This window comes from Lepisma saccharinum, chromosome 1, assembly GCF_977018435.1.
Source record: "Lepisma saccharinum chromosome 1, izLepSacc3.1, whole genome shotgun sequence".
NCBI lineage: Eukaryota > Metazoa > Arthropoda > Insecta > Zygentoma > Lepismatidae > Lepisma > Lepisma saccharinum.
Window position 1 is genome coordinate 70,024,625 of NC_139229.1, and position 19,361 is coordinate 70,043,985.

At 36.7% G+C, this 19,361-nt stretch overlaps 1 protein-coding gene across 2 annotated transcripts in view; it reads left to right on the forward strand.

Annotated features, from left to right (window-relative positions):
• The window catches only part of SCOT (Succinyl-CoA:3-ketoacid CoA transferase), a 31,930-nt gene extending 12,752 nt beyond the window's left edge, over positions 1-19,178 (forward strand). Inside the window, exons 5-11 of one of the 2 annotated variants that reach the window (XM_083132760.1) lie at positions 1,228-1,396; positions 3,740-3,857; positions 6,335-6,551; positions 9,604-9,679; positions 10,632-10,802; positions 13,068-13,231; positions 14,058-19,178. In XM_083132760.1, coding sequence (XP_082988886.1) covers positions 1,228-1,396; positions 3,740-3,857; positions 6,335-6,551; positions 9,604-9,679; positions 10,632-10,802; positions 13,068-13,220 — 904 coding nt within the window. In that variant the 3' untranslated portion in view covers positions 13,221-13,231; positions 14,058-19,178. The remainder of the gene's footprint in view (positions 1-1,227; positions 1,397-3,739; positions 3,858-6,334; positions 6,552-9,603; positions 9,680-10,631; positions 10,803-13,067; positions 13,232-14,057) is intronic. The other variant, XM_083132755.1, reaches the window with a different exon arrangement.
• Positions 19,179-19,361: the final 183 nt, after the last annotated feature.

Consider the following 19,361-nt stretch of genomic DNA (forward strand, 5'->3'; position numbering starts at 1 on the left):
AGCTATGTGCTGATATGCCCATAATAAAAAAAATCAATCGATCAACCATCGTTCTTTTTAGCTGATCAGTGGTCAATTTACGTTTTAATCACTATACTTTGATTATTTTTAGGGTGGATCAACTGAAAATGTAGCAGGGGCCACAGAAGGAAATCAACAAGGTTTATTTCAAATGCAATCTCCAAAGTTACACAAGTACTTGTCCCACTGTTTCACTAAGCAGTGAATACCCTGCTCGTAGAACTCCTTTGGCTGAGATCTGAACCAGTTGCGAACATTGTCCACATGTCCGAGTGGAAGCACCGACCCTTCAATGTCTTTTTCAACGTACCAAAGATATTGAAGTTGCATGGTGATAGATCAGGGCTATACGGAGGTGTTCCAATACTGTCCACCCAAACATCGCCAACGTGTTCTTTGTAACAGCTGACGTATGTGGTCGAGCGTTGCCATGCAGCAAAACCACTTCAGAGGACAACAGGCCGGGCCATTTGGCCTTGATTGCTACTCGGCCGATACTGTTGCCCAACAGCCTACGCATATCACATGCATCTATCTAGGGCGAGTCCATTATGCAGTAGGGGTTTCCTTCCTTATCTCCCGCTCTTGTCACCACACACATACATAAATATAACCCAATACATCCACTGTTCCGTTTTCATTTGATCCACCTTCATATATACACACTAGTGTTTTAGAGACATGTGCTCTCACCATCTTGAAGAAAGTGTATTTTAGATGTATGGTCATATATGTTGGTAGTCCCTAAACACAAGGGAATCCCCAATGGTGTAGTGATAATATTGTCACCTTGTAATCAATTAGTCCTTGGTTCAAAACCCCCTTGAAGGCACACAGAGTTGGTCAGATCTACTGTAAGCTATAGGTCCAGTCCCGATTAGCATATCGGTGCATAAATTGGACTTAAAACGAATTCTGCTTGTGTTTAGGGACTACCAACGTATGACCACATAGCAAAAAAGCACTACCCTGATAATGAAGACAGAAATCAGTCTCTGAAACAATATATAATAAACCAAGTACAGTGGTTAAAAGTCCAAATAATTCAACATTAATCCACCTTGTCTAGCTTATCCTGCAAATCTTCATGACTTTGTATCTTCATAATTTCTGTATTAGTTATATATATTCTGTCCGTTTATAGTGTAGTTTGAAGTAATTTGTGAAATACATTTAACTAATTAGTTAATCACACTTTTTTTTTAGGAAGAGCGCACGCAACTTTAATCCTCCTATGTGCAAAGCAGCAAAAGTCACAATAGTAGAGGTTGAAGAACTGGTGGACGGTGATTTTATTCCACCAGAAGATGTCCATGTACCTGGGATTTATGTCGATCGGGTCATTTCAGGGGGCTGTTATGAAAAACGGATTGAGGTAAGAGCTTATTTAAGTTCAATGGAACCCTGTTTTACGTTCCTGGATTTTATATCCCCCCTCCTCATACATTCAAGCTTCATGACCCAAATAAGTCCATGTTATAAAATTTTGTTGAATTTGTATTTTCATGTATTTCAAACTTTTCATTTTGGTACCCTGAAAAATGTAAACTTTTTTCCCCCACTTATAATGGATGCTGTAATCATGAATGTAACCATTAACTTTCCAATTCATTGCCTGTGTTGCATATAATTTACCTTGGTTTATTTTCATACTAATTGCCCAGTACTGGATTAACTTCAGAAAATTGAATTATTGTCCTGTACCTGCTGTGGCATATAATACATGCAGCTGCTTTCAGAAGTGTTGTAAGAACTGATATCATACATACAGATTAATATTGGGTTGGTGCGAATGGAATGTCCGCTTTGACGTCTGGTGGGAAACTCACCTCAACAACACAACACAGGGATTGACTGAGGTCACGGGTATAACGTCATATACTCTGTATACGTCAAGCAAACAAGCTGGAGCACCCAGACAGTCAGGAGGCAGTGTGTTGCTGAACAGGATCGTCTGAAAGTGCACCATGGAGAACACACAATTGCGAGTGATTTTTCTTTACGAATTCAAACTGGGACATTCTGCTCAGCAAGCCACCAAAAACATTAACAGTGCATTTGGACCAGGAATGGCAAATGAACGCACCATTCGCCACTGGTTTGTCAAATTTCGTTCCAGTGACACAGCATTGCAAAATGAGCCCCATGGCCATGGACCAACATCATATTCGGATGAGCTCCTCAGTAACGCCGTGGAAGCGGACCCTCGGAAAAGTGTTCGTGCAATTGCAGACGAGTTAGGCATACACCATACCACTGTCGTTCGGCGGCTCTGTGCGATCAGTAAAGTGAAAAAGTTGGACTCATGGGTACCACATAATTTGACACCGGCCAACAAGACTTGCCATCTGGAGGTGTGCAGTTCTCTGAGTGTAAGGAATAACCGGGATGGTTTCCTGCATCGGATTGTCACTTCAGATGGATCTGCTATGACAATCGTAAATGATCAGGACAATGGTTTAATCGTGATCAACATCCAGGGTGTTTTCCGAAACCACCTCTCCACCCACGGAAGGTGTTGTTGCTGGTATTGTGGTCTATGGTGGGTGTGATCCATCATGTCTTTCTCAGGCGAGGTGAAACCATTAATGCAGATCGTTACAGTGCTGAACTCCATGAAATGCACCGCAAGCATCCAGCAATGGTCCACAGACATGGTGTCCTCATGTTGCACGACAATGCTCGCCCACATGTCACGCAAAGGATGGTGCAGGCTCTCCATGAGTTGCAATATGAAACCCTTCCTCATCCAGCATATTCTTCCGACGTCTCTCCCACTGACTACCATCTCTTCCGGCATCTCAATCACTTCCTGACAGGGAAGACCTGATGATCGGGCGGTGCATCATGCCATTGAGGAGTTCTTTGCATCGCAGAGTCCAGACTTCTTTCACCATGGAATCCAATTGTTGGCTAATCGATGGCAAAAGTGTGTGGCTGCAGACAGCGACTATTTTGATTAACCAGGTATTGTAGTTTTGATTTTTTTGGCCTTTGGCAATGACGCACCTGGGGCGGACATTTCATTCACACCAACCCATATATATTTTCAAAATCCTGCCTCATTTTTAATTTTTACCTCATATGTTTATGCCAGTAATATTTTGAGAACTAAATCATTGCACAGTATGGAAGTTAAATATCTTTATCTGAAATAGTTACATGAAATAATTTACATCACAGGGAGAATATGTTACAGCTTACAGAAGATGATAGGTGAAAATTGTGGCTCAATCAGAGATAGAACTACACTCTGTTCAAGGAGTCTCTGGAGCAAGGAAACAAAGACAAGCCTCTGCACAAGTAGTGACCCGAGAGGGCTCGACCAATGAACGCAGAAGTGAAGTGAGTTCATGGAGGGGAAAACATGGCTGCAGCTACCAGGCTGTTTACAGCAGCATGCACTGCTTTGCTCCATGGATTCCCTAGACAGAGTTCATAATGCACACACTATGTGTCACAAGCTTTTGATTTCATATGGCTAGTTCAGTTGAATTAGTTCCATAATTACAGGGAGGTGGCATAAATATTCACATGTTCAAGGGTTTACATTTGTAGAGAAATCTAATAAGTGTAAATTGTAGGGAGGCCAGGAGTTGGTCTGGTAACTCAGTGGTAGAGCAGTGGCAGAATGCTAAAGATCCAAGTTCGATCCCTGTCACAGTTCTCGCATATTTTCCCCGTAAGTTAAATTTTTTTTGTTTTATTTATTTTTCAGAGGCGAACTGTTAGGAAAACAGAGGAACTAGATAAAATAATGCGTTCAAATCCAGCAACAGCTAGGCGGGAGAGAATTGTACGCAGAGCGGCACTGGAGTTTAAGAATGGAATGTATGGTATCCTTTCTAGGTTTTCTCATTCACTTTAATCTTTATCTTTCAGTGAAAGAAAAACATTTGGATTAGCACATGGTATATGTGGGGGTGTGATCATTGAGATTATATTTTACTTCTTCCATCATGTTGATAATGCATACCAATAAATGTCCCCACTGCCTCCTCCCACGTACACAACATGCACAGTGACACGTGGCAAAGCACTGAAAAAACAAACAAAATACATTGTACAACGTCTCCTGGAAGTCCCCGTACCCCTACTTGCATGTGTCCTGTTGCGATCGTATTGAAAATTGATCATCCGTATTTGGTTGCTTGGGGATGATTTGGTTTTTGTGGGTTGTATCCCTCCTCTGAAGGTAGCATGGAACCACTTGAATTTGAATGTCAGTTGTTGCACTACGGTTGACGTGAGCAGACATAACTACAGTGCTGAGGAACAGCTAGTAATGTGTGTGTGGGTGCACACGGGGCAAACTATTTACTGTAATGTAATGTAAAGTTTGCAATTATGATATTATGTAAAAATAGATATGTGTATTATACTAAATAAATTCCATATACAGGTTTTTCATGACCTTGAATCAAACTGGCAGGGTGGATGGAGACTGACCCAAGTACCAATATGAGATATAGAACCCCGGCCTGGAAATACGTGATTAAAAGTTATAAGCAAAAACTCGGTGGGGCTGTCTGTGATAGTGGAATAAGACAACTGCCAGATGCGGCTTGTAGATTTAATACAGACATTACTACATTGTTTCGATGCTGGGGGATGTGGCGAATACTATCTATTATTTGTTACGCTTCAATTTTGCATATACTACTGCTACTCAATAGCAAAATTCTCAAAATACAATATTGAAGCGCACGAAGTTTTGGAAGCTGCTACCTTAATATTATTATTTCGCCCAGCCCAATATACTACCCTGAACTACGTTAATCGATTTTTGGCTTGCTCCAGGAGACAAAGAACTCAATCGCCGAGTGCATGCAATCCGGGTTAACGCAATCTTATTGAGAAGTGGGGGAATCCCCCTCCCAAGAAAATTACGTACGCCCCAAAACAACCCAGATAAATTAACACTTTCACCCTAGATTATACTACGTCAACGACCATTTTGCAAAACAGTAATATCTTAGTCTACTCTTTGATTGATCAAAAATTGTACTCAATTTTAACAAGGTTTTATTCAAGAACAGTTTAACTTTGTAAAAAAAAAATAAGAACAGGGACTTGATCAGTACAATACGTTCAGTATCTTAATTTCCCGGAATATAACAATTCAATGAAAATATACGGAGTCAATAATGTTCACAATTTAAAGTTAAGCGGACCTCAAATACTACTTTTACATTCACTTATCCCTTACTTTGTCATTTACTTATTTTTAGTTCCCATTTAAACAACCTACAATAAACAACAATGAACTCTTCCCAAATTTAATTTATATATACACGCATTCAATCCCCTTCCCAATTCTTCATTCAAATATAAAAAAAAATAAATATAAATAGATACACCCATTTGAAACACGTCCCAACAATCGTGCAAACACTATTTGAGATGGTGCCGAAACAAGTCACTGATAGAATTATTTTTATAAAAAAAAGTACACGTAATAATCCAGCCGGTTTGCAGAGTGGAGAGACAAAGAAAAAAAATTAACACTACTTAATTTCTTTTTGTAATAAGGAATTCAATACAAGTGGCTCATCAATTTAGAAGTATTAATCTGTTACTGAACAAGTCGTGTACGCGAGTTACAAAAATGAATTTGACAAAACCCCCATACTGACCTCCTTCCTTCCCCGTTACGCAACATGGCAGAATCCAGATGGCTTGGAAGATATGGCAACTCAAACGTACAACGTCAGTTAAAATGCCATGCCAAATACGCAACGAAGGGGAGGTAAAGGTCGGGCACCTGTTGCGCGAACTACTGAATATACCTGTCGTCTCTCCGCTCTGGCTGGCGTATAATCCTGGTCTGTCCTTGGTATCGAGTGTATCGGAACTGTACTGTGTCTGTTTCTCTTTTTTTTACCCAGTTCCCAAGCTGCTCGGTCGACAAGTATATTTTACGCATGCGCGAGTAACTTGCTGAGGCCTCTATCAAGAAGTTGCGCAACTTGATACATTACGTAACCATCAGTGACTTCTTTGGCACGTGGCATATTTCACTCTCGTATGTCAAGAGAAGAGAGTGACTGTGGCGGGATGATATTTATATAATGTATATCAACCGTCACAGGGACCAAAATTTTGAACTCCTACTGTAACATTTTCATTGTCAAGTGCCAGTTTCATTCTAGGTTACAGAAACACCCTGTATATATCTAGGGACAGGGACTTCTCTGACACCCTGTACATTGTTTTCGGAGTGTTTCCTGCTTTCTTTGCAGCTCTCCTGGCTATCTCACTCCTTTTGTGTTTCTGCCTTCGTGTGTGGATATTAACCTTAACTTGGTGTCAGTTAACCTCGGTATTGGAATGCCAATGTTGGCCAGCAATTTCATTCCTCCAGGTATAGAGGTCCACCTTCAGAGTGAGAATGGCTTGCTGGGATTGGGACCTTTCCCGTTTGATGGAGAAGAGGATCCAGATCTCATAAATGCAGGGAAGGAGACCGTGACCGTGGTACCTGGGGCTTCCTATTTCTCAAGCGACGAGAGTTTCGCCATGATTAGAGGGTGAGTAATTGTGTAACATGCTTTGTCATAGTATAAATATCTGTAAAAGATGAAAGTGTGGTGTGTGATTTCCACACTACCTTTGGTAATTTGAATTATTTATTTTGTAGTTTACTGTTCTTACAAGCACATAAACACAATTTGTAACGTTTCGGGAGAACCCCACCTTTCATCATACATTTATTTTTAAATTAATTAATGTTGCAGTTATAACATTAATCAAATTAACAATAAATGTCTGATGAAGGGAAAGTGTGTTCTCCCAAAATCTTACATCAAAAATTGTGTTTATCTGCTTATGTGCTTGTAAGAACCGTTAACTTCAAGAGAAATAGTTCTACAATGCAAGTAATATGTACATATTAGAAACATTCAGTAATTTGATTTTCTGTTCTTTTAAAGAACATAAAAAGTAGGAATTGTAGCTTTACTGGTAACATGATTTGAACAAATGTTCTTGGATTACCAGTCAGGTTAATTTGGCTTTGGCATCCAACGTTTGGAGTGCATACATTGCTCTCATCATCAGGGAATGTTGATTGGAAACCAAGCATAAGGCTAAATATGTATGTATGAAACGGCAGAGCTTCAACTCTGTCCTGTGATTGGTTTGCTCTGGTGAGTTAAAGTATATTCTGAGAGGGTGCCCAAAAGTCAACCTCACTTCCACATAGTACACTTTGGTAACTGCAGGCCAATGAGGCTTTGGTGCCTGGACCTACAGCCAATATAATCCTCTGTAGGGTTGTGTTTTGTCCCTATATGTTCTGAGTGGCCCTTTACAGACTCAGATTTTAATCTAGGTAAGGAGCTTTTAGTCCTCGGAGACAGATATTGATTTAGCTGTGTACTGGGCCCTCCTTATAATGTGATGGATCAAATAGCTATGTACTGACATACCCAATTTTAAAAATTAAGTCATGGTTTGCTCTGGATCCAGATAATTTATTGGTGGATGTGCTTTTATATCCCATGTCCCTGTTGAGGTTCGTGCTTTCTTGGGCTATAATTGTGGCTTCCTTTACTCTTCGCCCAGTAATGCCTGTGCACTTGAAACGTTTGACGCAATGCCAAATTAACATGGCTGGTATCCCGAGAACATTTGTTCAGAGCATAAAGTGTCAGATAGTTGCATTCTATTTCTAAAGGTTAAATGTAATGATGAAGATATATGATGAATTGGATAAAAAAATACCCATGTCCTAACTGGTGTTCAACCTTAGAACTTCTGGACATAGATTCTGAGTCAAACATTCAGTGTGTTCAGCCATTGAAATGGCACAAAATATGATAATTTATCATATCAAATAAAAATAATACACATTTTTTGAGCATGTAGTGTTGCTTACAGCTTCCCGTTCCCTCCATTTTATCCTGCATCATCATCATCATCCCAGTTTATCTTGAAATGTAGAAAAATGATAAAAAAGCTAGTTCACTTGCACTTTTTAACACCAAGTATAGTGCAGGTACATCCTGTGCCAGGCTGTTGCAAGGAAATTGTGTTCCAACAAGTAAATGCTGTACGCAAGAAAAGCGGTGTTTGAGTTCAGTAGATTCAACAAATGCCTGGTGAGCTGGCTTAAACACAGGCCTGTAGCTAGGCAGGGACCAGGGGGGCTGAGCCCCCCCTGGAACTGGCGTCAGCTCCCACTTGGACTGCCTTCAGCCCCCTTGACATTAGGCAAAACTATTTTCTGTAATTTGTTTGCCATGTATACAGAAGATACTATTTTGCTCACAACTTTCGTGAAGGATAAATTCACAGAACGAGAACAACAGCTAAAGCCAGCATCACACGGAACTGGATTTCCAGTAGGAATGCCCTAGTTGGTGCTGGACTGACTACCCATTTACTAGTTTTCGTCTCACATAATACTCGTTACCGTACTTGTCGATAGTCTTTTGTTCCCTATAACGGACATGATAATGGGAATAACAAGGAAACTACAAAACTATGAAATGAGCTTTGTCGATAAGCTATATCAAGCCCTATTAATAGCTTCCGTTGGGTATGGGTGGGAAATCTGGGGAGAAAAGGGGGAAAACATAATTAACCAAATACAGTGCAGCTACTTGAAAAAATTTCTGCATGTCGCAACAGGCACCGCAAACAGCAGGGTACTACAGGAACTCGGGCTAGCGAGGGAGAGTACCAGACTAACGTGGAGAAGGTTTAAATATTGGGCAACTCTTATAATAGCAGGGGGAGACACTATTAAAGGGAAGGCTCTCATATAACAAGTAAGGGGAGGGGAAATGGGCTCGTGGGCAAAAGAAGTTAAAGGTAAACTATTCGAGATCGGGTTGGGATGGGTATGGGAAGAAGAGCACGTAGACCAAGGAACAGTTGAACTCGTTAAACAGCGACTAGAAGATATAGATCGGTAAGAAATAATGATGGAAACTGCAACTGAAATATCACTAGACCTCCAGGCAAGGGACATTCTGGAATGGGGACAAGCAAATTATATGAATAAAGTATTTGTATGGTTTACAAAGCCCCCCCCGATAACCCTTGAGCTCTCCCTGGAGATCAATTCTAGCTACGGGCCTGCTTAAGCATTAATTTGATTAGTTAACACACACCACGTGATCATACACCACACTGCACACTGCTCCTGAACATAGTGCAAATGGTGCATACAACTCCTGAACATAATGCAAATGGTGTAGCACTTTGTAAGCAACTAGACTCGTGAGTGCAAAGGGAGTGAAAAAGTGCAGCGAACTAGAAGAGACCAAAATGACAAACACAGTTGTTTTAGTTCATCCACATTGTCTGTTCTTTTGTTCATGCAAACTATTTATGCAAGAAATTTAAAATCATGAAAAAAATTACAAACTCATTAAGAGCATACGTAACAAATTATATTTGTGTCTTGTTTAGTGTATGGGTACATGGACGCTTGTATGATTTTACATTAGGTATTAAACATAAATCCAGCTTTTTTTCCATCATTGATTTTAATTGATAAATGCATAGAAAGTATTCAGTGAAGAAGTGAATATTAAGTACAAATTTATCTGTTTTTTTTTTTTATTATTTCAGAGGACATATCAATTTAACAATTCTAGGTGCCATGCAGGTTTCTCAGTATGGTGATCTAGCCAATTGGATGATCCCAGTAAGTCAATAGAGTTTAGTCTTTTGTGTAAAATTGTGTGAAATATTGTATAGTTTTGGGCTGTAACTACCAGCACTAGCAGAAGATTAAACACCCACATATGTTAATTGTATATGTGCTGTTTTATGACAGAGAGTTATGGTCCTCCAGAATTGTGCAATCAAGCTGTCTTATGTAGAACTGTTAGAGAATTAACACATTCTAATTAAATCTTGGCTCATGCTACGTGCCAACATCATATAAGTTTCATTCCTATATTTTACCAACTTGGCTTATAATAATAATAATAATAAACAGGAATACTTACATTTTGAAGACTTTGTAGTTTCATTTTAGCTGCATTCTTTCCATAAACATTTATGGCTGTCTGTCACCTTATAACCCAGGAGACTTATGAGAATTATATATCAGCGGTTTGTATGTGTATATCAGTTATTATTTGTGCCAACTTTGTTTAAAGTCTACTTTAAGCTGAGGTGGACTAATCGGGACTGAACTGTAGTTTAAATTGGTATCCAAACCACTATGTTCCCCCTCTCTCACTGGGATCAAACCAGGAACCAGTTGATCACAGAGGATCCCACTCAGTGGCATGCCATTACAACTACCCCTTTGATCCTGTATTTCTAAGAAAATGAAGGAAAAAGAACTGACTTCTAAAAAAAGTATATGCAACCTCCCACTTTCGAAGATCTTGAGCTCACCACTGATTTCACTTCAAGCTATAAGAACAGGGCGGGCAGATTTTACTCCCATGTAAAAGCTTGTATTATACTAACTTTTACAGCATATTCAAATGATACCACATGGTACATTCTTTACAAGTATATTTTAAAAAAGAATAGAATAAAAGAATTCAGTTGTGACAAACTTGGAACCTTATTTAAGATGAATGCAAACCCCTTAGGTTGAATTAAGATGTATTTATGCTGGTAATTGTTTTGAATTGCAGGGGACCCTTGTGAAAGGAATGGGAGGTGCCATGGACCTGGTAGCAGCAGGCAATACAAAGGTCATTGTAACAATGGAGCATGCAGCCAAAGGTGGAGATCATAAAATATTACAGAACTGCTCACTTCCACTCACAGGGAAGAACTGTGTAAATATGATTATAACTGAAAAGGTAAGTTTTAAGATATAATAATCTGTCTTTCCAATATTTAGGAAGTTGAACTACAAAGTCATTCATGTTGAACTTCCTTGTGTTTATTCATACAATCATGACATTCAATTGGACTGTAATTTCTTAAGTTTGAAGACAGATTTTCTTATTTGTATACATTTTGAATGTTAATTTGAATACCAGTTTTTATATTGTTAGACAGACCCCCCTCTGTTTTCCTCCATATAGCAGCCATTATTGATGACATTTTGCTTGGTGAAATTTGCAGAAATATTGTTAGTAGGAATGTATAGTTTGCTTCCAATTTGTATTTAAAAAGAAATCAATTCATATCATTATTACATTGTGTTTATTTCTTACTTTAATTTCAGTACTTCTGTTTTTCATAATTAAATTATAAATATCAATCCTCGAATGAAATATTTATGCAACATTCTGTAGTAAATATAATTTTTGAAACTATGAAACCCTTGACAGTGATTGTGTATTGAATGCCCTTTTTTATTTATGTGATACACAAGTTTTTATTTCTATGATTCACAGTTCCGTACATCCATATTTACCTTTTTATTATACTTACTGTGGGATGGCTGTTACACAAATATTAAAGAAAGTGGGAAGAGTTTCAATGTTCCTTTTTTTTTGTATTTCTCTTATAAAATAATCCATTGGGTATTATGTCACTCCTCCATATCACTGTGCCAGAATTTGACCCTTACTCCCTTCACAATAAGTGATGAAATCTTCCAGATCATGTGTTTCTGCATACAGATAGCTCCATATTCTCTTTGTACACCTACATAATACAAAGCAACTTGGAGCATCCTCATAGAATTACATACATTGCCATAAAACAATTAAAGTTAAGGTTTCACATATATTCCAGGGTGGATGATTCAGATAGGATATTTTTAGCAATGTCCTTGCATGGATCAGCTCCAGGATTCACCAATCTCTAATAAATGCTTACCTGGAGGGTTAAAGGTGACTGGAGCATGGTGCTGATTACATAACACATACGTGGCTGAGATTGAGAATATGTAAGGCTCTACCTCCATATCCTTCATGGCATGTTGTAATGTGCAGAAGGTTGCTTCAAGTTTACCTTTTATGCCAAAAGGTATTACAATTACAGCTGTCCCAATGCTGATGCACCAGTATTGGCTGATACCAGTTGTTTACGACCCTTTCGCAGGATTGCCTCCCTAATAACACAGTAGTAATGTCATCGCCTTGCAATCAAGGGGTCCCAACTTCAATACCTGGTGGAGGCACATTACACAGTGGTTCGGATCCCACTTTAAACTATAGGTTGAGTCCCGATTAGCCTATATGTGCAATAAAGTGGACTAAAAAAAAAGAAAAGAAAAACAACTTTCACAGAGTCCTGAAAATTATGCAAAAATTAAGGTTCCATTTATCTTGGACCATTTTTGCATGAAGAACTGGATTTTATGATTACATAATAGGTATTTTAATATTCTGGTGCAATTCTTGAATATTTTAAAGCAAAACTCTTGGTAAATTGATGTATATATGAGTAATTGGAATGTAATACTTGCACACTAATATTTTTCAACATTTTGATTATTACAATTTGCAACCATCAATATTGGTATCAGTGGGAATCAATAAGAAAATCTGCATTGCATATGTATTCAGGGGTGGAAAAATACAGGGTGCCCAGTCGTCATCGCACCTGAAAATTTTCACTTGGTGCCTGAATTTTCAAATTTAGCCCTAAAAAATTATATTTTACTCCTTTTTCTCTCTCCAAATAACGAGTACAGTATGTGTTTTTTAATGTTTGTGTGTTTTCTGTATAATTGTGTGTCATTGAATCAGAATAATAAACATGCCATTATAATTTTTTTCATTGTTTCTAGCCGAATTTTGAAATCTCCAGCAATATTGTAGTCGTCGATATATTAGAATGAATTGCATAGTTATTCATGCTATTAACGGTTAATCCTTCTTTAGGGATGCCATTCTGGCACAAGAATTAATTACTTTATACCAATCTTGTATTAATTCATAAAGTAAATGATTTAGGATCATGTTTCAAAATGCATGGCTTTATCTATAGTTGGATTCGTGGCTTTCTTACACCATATTTGGGAGGAAAAAAGCTGGCCCCTGAGAAAAAAGGGCTCACACCTGAATTAGTTTTTATTTTTTCTACCCTTGGTGGTATTGCACTCAGCCATAATTGCAATCTACCAGAAATAAAGCATTAATGCTTTCAATGTTTTTTCTCTTATCCAGTGTGTTTTCGAAGTTGACAAGGAGAATGGATTGACTCTAGTGGAGATCGCAGAAGGTGTTGGGGTGGAGGATGTGATTGCGGCAACAGGCTGTTCTTTTGAAGTGTCCCCAGACTTGAAACCAATGGGGCAGATTGAGATCCCAGTGAAATGAATAAACTGGCGGTGAGTTTCTGGTTTGTTTATTAATTATTAGAGATGGAATTACACCCTTCTATTTATACAGCAACACTGATACTCATACAGAGCATTAATCACACTGTCCTATGACCCCAAGGGTCCTGGATTTGAATCCCAGCCTGGGCATGGGTGTTCTTTGTGAGTGTCCTTTCACATTTCATCATTCATCACTCATCCTCAGTTTCACGATTTGCCAAAAGTGGCAGGAAAGCAAAGTAAAGTAAGTCGAAGTCAATCAATCATACAGAGCATGCATTTTTTATGCAATACATTATGTTATTCCACCATACTTAATATCATAAATTCTAAAATGTTCACTAATATTGCTATTCTACATGTCATCATCTCCACAAGAAGTATCAAGGCAAAGTCACACATGATTAACTACAGTTTCCCCCAAATTTAGACTACCAACAAAACAAAAGTACATGTAACTTTGTCTAGGTTGTTTTATGTTTTAACCCATAAGACAGCCACATTGTTTTACATATCCCATTCAATTCCATATACTATTTAGTAATTTTGTATAGAAATAGATTTTTTTTCTAATGAAGATTATTTATTTCTGCTGTAACTTCTGTCAGATAAGCTGGAAACTATGAATGTTTTGGAATACATATTAACTACGTATTTAATTTTTTTGCTAATATTTTGTAAAAATCTACACAACTAATAATGACAAATAAATATTCCATGGCCAAGTTGAATTACTTCTTCACCTCTTTTAATAATATATGATCAGTTTTGCATTTATAAATGTAATCAGTATATAAAAAAAGTGATGATCCTAAGTGTTTTGTATATTGTATAGTCGAAAAAATGCAGAGGAGTTGTGTAGCAGTTGTCCTTGCAATCACGAGACGGATACAAACATATGGAAGTCCCGGAAGAATGGGCTACAGGCAGGCAGAATTCTGTGCCATTAAAAGACCATGAAATTGAAGAATCCTCATTTCTAAGACTGATGTAGAGAAACCTCCATTTTTTTAAAAAAATATTTTGTACATAAATGCATAAAACGATTGAAAAATAATTGTACTTAGATTGAGAAATGATGTGTTTGTAGTTAGTTGTAGCTACTGTATTGACATCATGTGATTATCAAGAAGAAGGGTATATATATATGAAACATATATAGTGTAAAAAATGCTGCAGTAATGTGCAAAGCCAGAATTTTTTTTATATGTGTGTATTTTATGCTGTTACTTTCTGTACAGTTTGTAAACATATTTTTTGGTCATAACAGACCAGTTTGTGTGCTTTGTTAGATTATACAAGTTCTATTTTTGTCTTTTAGGAATATAAGTGAAAAATGGTGTTGGTGATTTAGATCAATTTATGAAGCATTAAGAACAAGTTAAATATTTTATCATGTTTTCATTGGATATTTGTAGTTTTGCTTCATTAACTTTGACTTAAAACTGTGTAGCTGAAATAAGTTGCTCATTCACTGAAAGTGATGAAAACAATCAATTTGAAACACTGAGAGCAACACTGTTCTCTTGACATGGCTTTTCGAAAAGTACATTATTAAGAATTATTATCTTGTATAATGTACTCATTACATTATATTACTATTTAAGATGTAACATTCATTTCGTTTTTATATATTTTGTTTTACTGTTTTTTTCCTCAGTTCTAATATAGCTTATGCATACACTTTTTTAAAAAATGATTTACTTGTTTATTACAATACATCAAATCGTTTGTTGCCAGGAAGTAAACTAGTGGTTATTTGACGTAGTGTAAGTTTGGATTATTTCTCATAGTTTCAATCAAATTCCTATTCTGTAATACATCACAAGTTTTCCGTTATAGTCTATAAGGGATAGTCTAAATATAAGTTGCCTAGATTACCTTACAGACCGGTAAAAAAAACTACCGTGATGACACTAGTACTACAGGATATTGTGGATGATATTCTGCAGTGGACATATCATCCACATTGTTGACCGCACAGGTCTTTGGTTAACCGTCACACACTTTTATACCTCCCTCAGAACTGACTGCACAATTACATTACATTAGTACCATACACTTGCAACAACTGGTTATGACTTACAGCATCAGATATCCCAGTGGCCCACCTTCATCCGAAGGCACAGTCTGCTTGCCTTCCATTCACACCTGTGATAGAGAACATACTCTCAAATGGACAGAGGGGAAGTGAGGATTCCTATATAATCGCATTCTACTTTGTACCTTTATAGTAGATTTGCACCGTTTCTGGGGAAAATACAGAAACTTATTTTTGGACTTTTCCTCATACGGACAGTTCATAGTTTACATATCAAACTATCTGTAGTTCATATGGATAGTTTGATACCAGTGCTTTGGAACAGTGGGATGTACACATGTTATGGAGCAAATCGTCTATCACTATGATTAGTGAGTTTGTTTTACGCTATATGAGATTCAAGAATTGAAGCACAATCAAGTAAAAGATTTAAAAATCTCTGCACCACCATTACCACAATTCCATTCTTTGAAAACACATAGGATACAAGAGAAAAATGAATTTGAAATAGTGATGGACATTTTGCATGTATTCCAAAACATGAATCTCTTGATTTCATATGTTACATTAATCTGTATTGCTGTGAGACCAGCAAGTACTGATTTTCCCCCTTTGATGTTAGAAGTATCAAAACATCCGTTGTTTTCTCATCTTGAAATTGATAATCACTTAATATTAACATGAATTTATTTACATGTGAATGTAGTGACACATGCAGCTACAGTGTAGTCTACTTGATACTTGAGAGGTGTAATTCATGCACCCAATGAATTTTGACGGTGCACTCAAATCTTTTGAGAATTTTGTATCGCACAGATATCTGTAACCCCAGTGTGAATACCACCACCTTTTCTCCTATGGTTTCTAGTAGGTATATGATGAAGCTGATTACTGATATTTCCATATTGGAATCATTAAAAAGTAAGTATTTAAACTAGCACTGAGCCAATACTTGTGCTGTTGGAAAGTATTGGAAAAGATTGGTTGAATTTTTTTACCCATATTTTTCCAGCATTTTGCTCTTTCAGGGTGTCCATAAAAATGCCACATGACACTTTTGCAGAGTCTAATTATCCTGGAAGTTATGAAAATTTCAATCTGTACTTTCCAGAATTCGGCAGTGTGCATCAGACTGGTGAACCAAAAATGACGTCAAATTGATGAAATCCGGAAAGTTTCATACTGAAACAAATAAATACTGAATTCGGAAAGCATATTCACCTTTATTAGGAAAAAGTCACTTCTAGTGACTAAATCACAGAAGATATTTTATGTATTTTCACTTAATGATTTTTAATTTTACATGTGCACTACGAATGTAAGTGGCATTTGTAAAAATATCGAATACATATTACAAATTGAGGCTTTCCTGCATGTCGCAGCAGAACACAGGTGCATGTTTTGATGCATCAACATACTTTATTTCACTTTGCATGCAAGTGAAGAAGCAGTATTATTTAAAATGTCAACAGTTTACTCCTGCATCCAGTTTATTCACCCCCAGTGCAACAAACAAAATCAGCTTGACATTCCTTACTATAGCCTATAGAACGGATATTGTGCATCAGAACAAGTTTCAAAACAGACTTCACCATTTCGATTCACCAGCCGCACCAACTCTGGAGGCCGTTGCAAAATGATGATGTTATCATTTAACCTGGTGATAACTTTGCTGAACACTGGTGAAATATGGAATGCCAAAGTGTGCATCAGTGGTGCACCAGCCTATGCACCGGTGGATTCTGGAAAGCATCCAATTAATACATTGATTTTGCACCAACATTACCGGAATGTGAAAAAAACTGTTATTCATAGCAGGTGTTTTACTATTGTAATGTATCTGTTTTTTACTATTTTAAAGTAAAAACTCTGGTAAATTGATTCTTGTAATTGGAATGGAATACTCACACTCTGATATTAATCATTATTTTTGACCAACTTTTAATTGTGACAATTCTCAAGCATCAGTATCGGTAGGAATCGGACTAACAATATCAGTATGAATATTGGCTCTGCCCTAATTTAAAAGGATTCTGATGTTCAAATGATTTCAATTTCACAACTTTAACCCTTCTCATTAATATGTACAACATGTTTCTGTACTTGTCTAAATTATATAAGGATTTATATAGGAGCTGCCTCAGTGGAAGAGTGCATTAAGGGTTCAACCCACACTCTCATCACATCCTGTCACAGGTATTCCTTCATTAATTTCACCTAATTATCATACATACATACATAGTACAGCATTTTTACTTTTGTTGTGCTAAAATGAAATGACATTGTATCCCTGTTAAATAATCATGTTTGTTGGAATTAGTTCAATTTTGCCATCAGTTTTGGTTTTGAAAATTATCAGCGAGTGCATTGGAATCAGTAAATTTCCTACATTATCATTCAACTACTTTCTAGTTACCAAATTTTAGCTCTTAATATTTGTCTGGGGTACTACTGTTAAGTCATGATGTAACAAATAACAGTTTATTAGTTAAAGAGAAGTGCATGCCATAAAATTAAAGAGGGGAGAGGGAATGCATAGTTGATTGTTAATGAGGGAACATGTGCAAATACAGTAATGTCATCATTATGCCTTGTAAATTAATTCCATAATACAAAGTGAATGTTTAGTTTGTAAACTATGATTTTTGATGTAAATATTTTGTACGATAGAAAATATTCACTAAGTACTTTTTAATTTCTTCTTTTATTTCTTATGATTCAAGAGTAGTTATTGAAATTCCCTTGTCTGTCTGGAACTATTTTAAATACCACACTAGTAACAACTATGCAAAGAATTTAGACTCAGCAAATATATTTGCTATTTATTATGGTTGCCTATGAAGTGTGTGATTCTGAATTCAGTTTCTATTGGTACCCAGTATTTGTCGGTGCTGACCCATCATCTTGATGTCCGTATGCAATAAAAATCTGCAGCAGAACGTCATTAGTTAAGTCATCTTTACTAAGTAACCTACTCGCTGCAGAATTTGTGATGCTATGTGATGAAAAAATAAATGCATTAAGGCATTTCTCCAAAATGGGTATGTTCCAAAAAGATATTCACATTTGGAAAAGTCTATTTGGCTTGACTAGACTAAAGATTTTCACACAGGGCATCAAAACTTCGAAGCCAACACTAAAGATAAGGAAATCATGTTGAGATTTAGTAGATTTTTGTTGATTAATTTCATGACCAACAGCTGTCCACTCATTCCCATGTTTACTCTCAACAAACATATATTATCATATGTTTAATGCAGGGATGAGCATAATTAGCTTACAGTTTTGAAATAGCAGAAATAAAACAAACGTGTTTCACTAGAGCATATTATGTAAATGTAATAAATTCTACACTTCTTTGAGATAAATGAAAAAAATGAAAGAATTAATCTATACACTTGTTGGAGATTAATTCAAACAATGCGAACACACATGCAAACTGATATCAACGAAAAATAATATCTTTCAAATAATCGCCTTACGATGCTACATAGTACAGGAGTCTTTATTGAGAAGGATATCTTGAAGCATGTGATGTTCAACTTCAGAAATAGGCTCCAGTACTGTGTAGCATCACAAGGTGACTACTTGAAAGATATTATTTTTGGTTAGTATCAGTTTTGTGTGTGTGTTTGAATTGATCTTTAATCTCCAGCAAGTATACAAATTAATTGCTTTTTTTTAAAATTTATCACCAAGAAGTAGAATTTATTCCATTTACATAATTATGGTCTGAAATGTGTTCATTTTTTTCTTCTACTTTAAAACTGTCAGCCAATTATGTTCATCCCTGCATCCTTAATTTTTTTTGGTAATATGGGTTTTGTCCCATTTTAAATAATCAATGAAAATTGTCTGACATGCAGTTTTGAAAAACAAAAACTGAAAATTTGTTTTATTCAACAGCAACATTTTTTTTACATCTGATTTTCACATATTAATTCGTTTTCATAGAAAGAAAATATAATTAATGATCACAAGGACATTCAAGTTAATTTTGCATTGAAAACTCTAGTTCTATTTTTCTGGACATTTGAACTTAGCTGGGGCAGAAATATGTCTTCACAGGTTGATACATAAACATTTTTGAAAAACATT